This window comes from Carassius auratus, chromosome 20, assembly GCF_003368295.1.
Source record: "Carassius auratus strain Wakin chromosome 20, ASM336829v1, whole genome shotgun sequence".
In the NCBI taxonomy this organism is placed as follows: domain Eukaryota; kingdom Metazoa; phylum Chordata; class Actinopteri; order Cypriniformes; family Cyprinidae; genus Carassius; species Carassius auratus.
In genome coordinates this window covers 18,286,185-18,294,524 of record NC_039262.1, presented here as the reverse complement: position 1 = coordinate 18,294,524, position 8,340 = coordinate 18,286,185, and the positions used below count along the sequence as shown (strand labels likewise).

Genomic DNA, 8,340 nt, shown 5'->3' with positions numbered 1-8,340 from the left:
TTGTTACACTTCAGATGCTCAAAGTCCAAAAAGAATTCCACGAAATGAAAAAACAGGTTTGTAAATGATTTCCCTGTTGTCAAATCAGCAAGGGAAAACACGGAATGCAGTGAAAACAAAAGATGTGTATAATGGGGGCTTCCCCAGTAAAACATTCATTCTGGAGGCATTCTGCTACACGTGAAGAAAAAGAGAAAGGAAGAGAACAGGAAGCGTAACCATATTTTTCTCAAAATGTATTTAATGGAACGGGGAATTTACATAAGAACAAAAGCTCAGAACGGGATCCTATTTGAATACTGTGAGCAGCACCTTGGAGATCTCAGTCCCTCTCAACCAGAGACACCAAATGAGTGTCCACCTCTGACTCTGACAGAATCCTGGAACAGAGCAAACCAGAAAGTCAGTGAATGTGCCACAACAGTGCAAAATATAATCCGTGCGCTCTAATTATAACACGCATCTGGCATTCGGACACGTCAAATGTGACAGAAATGAGCCATGTTGCATCATTTGACAAATATCAATACTGAAGCCATCGACTGTCTTTCTAGAAGTGATTTTCTTTAGAACAGAGTGCAGGTCTCTCCGTGCAGATGGTGAACACGGTTCTTCCACCCACCTGAATTTCGGATCCTCTGCTGTGATGACGCCTACTTCCAACTCAGATGGCTTAAAATCGATCGCCAGAACAGTTGACAAGCAAGTGATCGCCGTCTGTGGATGGAAATGGTTTATTAGTGCAAATCTACTTATTCAATTAACAGTCTATGAAACACAGATAATCTAGTAAAAATAGATTTTTAGCTTTAGGATGTATATAAAATAGTTAAAAGTAGCATACATCCTAAAATCAAATATCTATTTTTAGTCTAAATTATTTGATTTTTAAAGGGAAAGTGCACCAAATTTTTTTTTAAGTTCTGTCATTAAGTTACTCAACCTCGTGTCGCTCCAATCCCAGAAGACCATCGTTCATCTTCGAAACACAAATTGAAATACTTTTGCTCTCTGACCTTTCATAGACAGCAAGGATCCTAACATGATCAAGGCTCAGAACCGTTAAAAAATGTCCATGTAACATCAGTGGTTCAACAATAATTTGTTGCAAAGAAAACAAGAATAACAACTTAATTCAACAATGTCTCCTCACCCTATAGCGCCATTTTAAGGGGGTCGCACACCGGACGAGAAGCGTCTTTAAAATTCGAACACATTATTCTCTATGGGTGTACACACACCGGCGGCGCCCAGCTACGACTCAGAACGCTGTTCAAATTTCTGCCGCGCCACAGAGCGCCATCTGCATAGTTTTATATTAAAAAACCCAGATGTTATAAACTGAAACTGAAATTAAAATACAGTACACTTGTTTCATTCAAATAAAACATTAAAAAGTGTTTGGTTACGTTATCAGCTGCACAGTTGCCTAGACAACAGATACAACAAAACAATAACAGACTTATTATAACAACACAGATTCTTTTCATTAATTAACGTTCAAAACTCAGCTTTTATCAATTAAAATCATATATTTAAAATAATAATAATAGATGAAGTTAAAACTCTCCCATCCTGCTGCGAAATTGAGCTCACGCATATAGAATGTGTGCGTCCGGTGTGCGATACCTTGAGTTGTCCTACATGTGGCGCGACGCGACGAGGCGCTTCTCGTCCGGTGTGCGACCGCCTTTAGAGAGTATCACACGTAAACAAAAAAACTTTGTTACTTATGTGATACTCTCCAAAAATGGCACTATAGTGTGACACGGAGGAGACAAATTGTTGAATAAAGTTATTTTGGTTTTTGTTTCCAAGATGAAAGAAGGTCTTACAGGTTTGGAACGACATGAGGGCGAGTTATTAATAACAGAACATTCATTTTTGGGTGAACTATCCCTTTAAGTAGCAAGCGGTTTATTGATATAACCTTCCCCTGTTTCATAAGCTTCAAAAAACATATATTAGCAATACTGTTTACAAAGAAATTGGGTAATAAATGAGGAAGCAAGCATATATAACCAATCCTTTCTGTAATATCTTTAACTGCATTCTTGAGCAAAGCAAGTTTAGAGGAAGTTGCTGTTTCCATTCCAAAGAAGCGGTGCTATGCTGACTAGATAAAGATCTACTAAACACCCTGGGGTGCTGATGTGGGCGATGTAGATGTTAGCAGCTGGACTTCATTTTGCAGAAGCTATATCAGATGTTTTTGTGAACTGTACCTCAACTGTCTGCTCAAAGGTCCAGTCTAGTTTCTTCTTCACTTTTTTCTCCAGGAAGCTTGTAGCCTCTGTCTGCTTGACTCCTGCAGCCGTGGCCTTGAAGCCACAGTAATAACCTGCTGGGTCACACTTATACACCTGTGGCCCGAGCTCCTCATCTACACCAATCACAATCATGCCTGGAACAGATACCACAACACAACACATAAAGGAAAGGAGCTTCGTACAGAAAGTTGTGCACAAACAACCAACATGAAATATTGAAGCTTGAGGATGTTAGCTGTGATACTTCTTTTAATAGTGGTTCTGCAGGTTTAATAAAGATAAATGTAACACCTTTAAACAAAGTAAAGGAAATATAAATAATAAATGGAACAACCTAATATCAAAGTTATTACAGTTAAGGAAACTAAAAACAATTCTGTTGATTCAAACAAACATTATGTGAAATATGTGTGATCAAAATTAGTTAACAACTGTAGCATGAAAGGAGATTACAACTAAAAGTCTCGAGAGTTTCAGCTGTCAGAAATGAGTAGGAAGTGTTGAGGGCCTTGCTTTGAATAACTTCAGTGCATCTGCGGCTGCTGGACATGTTTAGTCTTTCACGCAGCGCTGGTGTGATCTTGGACCACTCTTCTTCCAGTCTGGTTACTGTAGTGGGTTTCTTAGCAAGAACTTTTTCACTCATTATTTACAGAGATTTAAATCGGGTGTAGATCAGGACTCTGGCCTGGCCATTTCATTATTTCAATGTTCTTCGCTTCAGCTGAGTGCTTGGGGCTCTGTCTTGCATGAATTTAGAAAGTGGTTTAAGAGATGCTTGCAGGGAAGAAACTGCATTTTGCTGAAGGAGGATCTGATAAACATTTTAATTCACTCTGCCATGCATCTATATAAGAGGCTCAACTCCTGATGCAGAAAACATCACCCAAACCACGAACCTTACTCCTTCACCTTTTTTCTTTACGCACTTTGGGTTCAGTCTTTCCTCAGTTTGACGCTGAACATAAAGCTTCAACTGGCATATTAGCTCATAACAAACTGTAACTAGATAAATATTTAATTTGGTTGTGGATGAGAATTTGGTATATTTAAAGGGAGGGTGAAATGCTATTTCATGCATGAGTTTTTTACACCGTTTAAAGAGTTGGATTCCCATGCTAAACATGGACAAAGTTTCAAAAATTAAGTTGTACGTTTGAAGGAGTATTTTTGTTCCAAAGTATTTTTGTCACAAGTTTCAGAAAGTTTTTTTTGAGTATGGCTCTGTGTGACGTTAGATGGAGCGGAATTTCCTTATATGGGTCCTAAAGGCACTTCTGCCAGAAGAGCGCGCGCTCCCTTATAGCAGAGCAGTGAGAGGCTGAGCACAGATATTCACTGATCAGAGCGAGAGCGTCGCAAAATGTCACAAAAGAAGTGTGTTTTTGGTTGCCAGGGCAAGACAACCCTGCACAGATTACCAAAAAAAAAAAAAAAATCTAGCATTAAGGGACAAGTGGATGGAGTTTATTTTTACAGAGCATCAACGGAGTTGTGCAAGTGTTTGCGTTTGTTCCCTGCATTTCGAAGATGCTTGTTTTACAAACAAGGCCCAGTTTGATGCCGGATTTGCACATCGTTTATTTCTTAAGGATGATGCAGTCCCAACGAAAAAGGGTCACAATCGTGTGTTGGAACCACAGGCGGTGAGTAAAACTGCTTCAAATATCTCTGTGTTGTTAACTTAGCTATCAGCGCGTAAGCACATCAAGTAAACAACATGCGATGTTGTCATCAAACTGCACTTTCCACATGTACAGCTTAAAAAAAAAAAAAGACGACAAAGTGGAACTTAGTCATTTTCCAAAACCGCTAAGCAAATATACAGTTTCAGTACATACCACATAGAGACGTCGTTGCTGCTGCTCTTGTTAAATTTCAGCCTCTGGATCTGATTCTGTATCATAAATAAACGGCGGAATCTGACTGTTAGCCATGGTTTGTTTTGGATGTTTTTTTTCCTCACCGTAATGTCACAGTTTCCAGATGCTCTCAACACAAAAGCTTACTCGCGCTCGTGATCCTTTAGCTCCGCCCACATGTTACGGTAGTGTTTTTCCGGGAAAAAATCGGTACAGACTATCTTTCTCTTATGAATATAATAAAACTAAAGACTTTTTGGAGTTATGAAGGATGCAGTACTACTCTATAGGTACTCAAGATTTACAGGATATTGAGTGAAAACGAGCATTTCACCCCCCCTTTAAACATACATTTTTTTAAAAATACTGTATTCTGATCAATTTTGGTATATTTTATGCCGACAGGGTGGACATGTTAAGCTTTGAAAGTAAGTTAACTCCTACAAAGAAAATTTGTCCCGGTCACTGAGGTGTCACTAAAGTGAATAGCCTTTTCTTAAAGGGGCGGATTCCCCAAAAGGACAGGGTGGACAACCATTCAATGGACATGGACAAACTCTTCTTTTTATTAAATAAAAATATAGTTGTATTACCAAAAGATCAATACACTTAAACTGATTAATCTCTTATTTACCAAAACATTAATAGAAATTAAATTTTATGATTTTTCAATATTGTACTATCATTCAAATTTCATGAGCAAACAAAACTTTAAACAAATAGAGTAAAATACAAAAAACTATTCAAACTATTAATTAAAAATAATTAATAAAAACGATTAATAGTATATATATGATACTAAAAGAACACTGCACAATCTCAATGTTCTCTGAATGTAAATAAAAAAAATTATATAAAAAATACAACTGATCTCCATTACATTTAATTCATTTCACAGAAGTAAAATTCAAGTCTTAAAGTGTTAGTTCACCCCAAAATGATAATTCTGTCATTAATTACTCTTAATTACATATCGTTCCAAACCTGTAAGACCATTCATCTTAAGAACACAAATTAAGATATTTTTTTATTAAATCGAGAGCTATCTGACCCTCCATAGACAGGAATGCAACTGAAATGTTCCCAGGTCCAGAAACGCTGTAAATACATTGGTAGAACAGTCCATGTGACATCAGTAGCTCAGCTTCAGTTTTGCAATGCTACGAGAATACTTAATTTTTTTTTTTTTTTTTTTTGTGCAAAGTAAACAAAAATAATTTACTCAACCATTCTTCTCCCGAGTTAATGTCTTCCGTCATTAGTAGAGTAATCAGCGTTGTTTACGTTTGGGGGAAAAGCGCATGCATGAACGTAATGTGTGTAATAAGTGTTGTTTATGGGGGGGGGGGGGAATCAGAAAAAGCGTGCATATGCGTTGTAATAATCTCCAAAATGGCGCAAGATTTAACGCGGGGGAGAAGAATGGTGGAGTAAATTATGTTATTTTTGTTTCCTTTGCGCAAAACAAGTATTCTCGTAGCATAGCAAAGCTGAAGTTGAGCCACTGATTTTGTTTTACCAATGTATTTACTAGGTTTCTGGACTTGGGCACATGAAACAATTTTCTGAGAAATATCTTAATTTGTGTTCTGAAGATGAACGAAGGTCTTACAGGTTTGGAACAACATGAGTGTGAGTTATTAATGACAAAGCTTTCATTTTGGGGTGAACTAAACATCTTCTTCCAACCACTAAAAATGGAAATAATGTTTACACACTACAAAAAAAAAAAAAATTCTGTATTTTTTGCAAAAAGAAAGAAAGAAAGAAAAAGATACTGTTCTCAGTATTTTTCCAGTGCAAATGCTTATAGATTTCCAAATCAAGATTTACTTGAGAAGAAACATGACAAAAGATAAGAACGTGTTTTCTGTGAAACTGTTTAAAATGAAGTAAGAGTATGATTAAAACTCAGAACATTTGTCTGATTCAAAGGGGAAACATGTTTTCTGATCCCACTGACAGATAATGGTTCTCTTTTAAAGCATAAACACACTTTATTTAGTTCAATTTCTCAGAATACATGACTTTATATCTTATGGTTTCATTTCAAGTAAATGTATCTTGATTTACGGATGTTTAGATATTTGTATTGGGAAAAAAAAATATATATATATATATATATGAAAACATACAACATTTAATGCCACGACTTTAAATGTAAGACTCTGATTTAAGATCTTTCTGATTAAGGACCGTTTTGGAACAAACCCTTGAAAATCAGGGTGAAAATTTAAACAAAAAATATGAAATTACTTTGTGTGTGTGTTAATAATTCAGCAAGTGTTGACTTACAGCAGCCGAGTGGCCTCATCTCTGCATTCTGTGTATAAACCTGAGAGATGTCAGCGATCCTTTTACAAAGCATGTCTACAGGAATCTCATAACCATACTTGTACATCCAGTTGGCGGCCTCATATCGAGCTCGCTGCACTTGAGACTTGCTGTCAGCTGAACGCAAAACACAAGCCATTAATGAGCGCATCAGTTCCAGCAGACATCATGAAAATCTGTGGAAGAGATCTGTACCTGTCATTCCTGACATCACGCAGCCGATGTTCTCTGTGATTCTGAATAAGTGTGTGACAGTGGAAGAATCAAGCAGCTTGTCCTGGAAAACACAGATGGTCTTAGATCTCAACTTACCAGTAACATTAATAAAGTCATCCTTTCCACCAACAGTTCTGCATGTCTCCACCACAAAAAAAGAGACTCCAGGGTGGAAAATTAATGTTTGTGTGTTGCTTTATTTGTGGGTAGGTCATGACACATAGACAATTACATTATTGTTTATTTTTCAAGTCAGTAAAACAATGGACGATTTGGAGAGACGTTTGTCAGACAACCTGGAATTATTTTGGTGGAAAAGGGGTACATGACAGCAGACTTACTGGCACTTTTTTCTGTGTGACGACTACTGCACAGTCTTTCCCCCGAACAGCAACTGATGTCAGACCACCCTGGTTTATGGCCTTGAATGCATATTCTGGAAAAATTTGATAAAGGTTAAAAGTTACTATCAAATTTATTTACAAATTTGGCACATTTCTCTATGGTAATAAGCTTCAACACTCAATAAAAATAATGTTTATATAATTAAATAAAACTGCTTCTCAGACTGTTTAAATACATACAATATTCTACGATTATGCTTTAACAATTAAACATTATTATTAATGCTTCTGATGCACCTGTTTTTACCGTGCTATTTCAAAGATGTATTCTTATTGCCATGTTGTTTACATATATTGTTCACCAAAACTGGCATGTTGGCGGAAATTGCGGTTGAAATGGTAAATATTTCTCAGCAACACATGTATCATTGCACATCACTGTTGCATTAGACCAATTACTATACAATACTATACTAAAAAAAGGGTTTAAACTGAAATCAGTAAATGTGTTTTTGATAGGATTATTACATTAAACATCACCGAGCCTTCTCCATCACCCACTCTCTGCTATTGCTAACGGCTAACTACTGGGCGAAATGGGACTTTATATATAAAAACTAGAAGACTGAAATAGATTTTACATGGCAGAATAATAATAAGAAGAAGAGACTGTGCTGTATTTTGGAGTAAGAGAGAGTGAAGTTGAGCTGCTCTGTAGGCGACATGACTCTGCACTTATCAGCTCTTATTTAAGTCAAATAAAGTCGTTCGTACTCACCTACTTGGTAAAGTCTTCCCTCCGGAGAGAAGATGGTGATGTGACGGTCGAACCCCGCGCTAGAACCCCGGGACATTTTTACAAGAAATGTATTAAACCTAAAATTGCAAAAGTGTTGCAGACTACACAGAATAGCGACATGCACGAATGACCCGGAAGCTGTGGATTGTTTTTCCGGGTCACTGTCGTACTCTCGTGCAGACACTTTTTTTATTTATTTTGCACTTAAAGAAATGTTACATAATGTTTTAACCTCTGTTCAAGACTGTCGGCCCGCTAATTTATGGTTATTTTTTTTATCTGTACTTGATAATATAATATCGATGAAATAAAATGCCATATAAACATACGCGTACTTAAAGTGAGTAGACTATTTCCATGACAACGCTTTTAACGCACTTAAGTAGACTTTTAAAAGAGCATTTTGTGAAAATGTCAAATAAAAAAGTATTACTTTTGAAGTGCATTTCAAATGATTGTTTATATATATATATATATATATATATATATATATATATATATATATATATATATAT

The 8,340-nt window shown here is 36.5% G+C and overlaps 1 protein-coding gene across 1 annotated transcript; it reads right to left on the bottom strand.

Moving 5' to 3' along the window:
• Positions 1 to 221: 221 nt before the first annotated feature.
• LOC113121095 (proteasome subunit alpha type-6-like) lies at positions 222 to 7,987 on the bottom strand. Its single transcript, XM_026291335.1, has 7 exons — positions 7,805 to 7,987; positions 7,024 to 7,118; positions 6,662 to 6,743; positions 6,428 to 6,583; positions 2,226 to 2,404; positions 623 to 717; positions 222 to 380 (listed from the first exon to the last, which is right to left on the bottom strand). The coding sequence occupies exons 1-7, from the start codon at positions 7,878 to 7,880 to the stop codon at positions 323 to 325; spliced, it is 741 nt and encodes a 246-aa protein (XP_026147120.1). The 5' UTR covers positions 7,881 to 7,987; the 3' UTR covers positions 222 to 322.
• Positions 7,988 to 8,340: the final 353 nt, after the last annotated feature.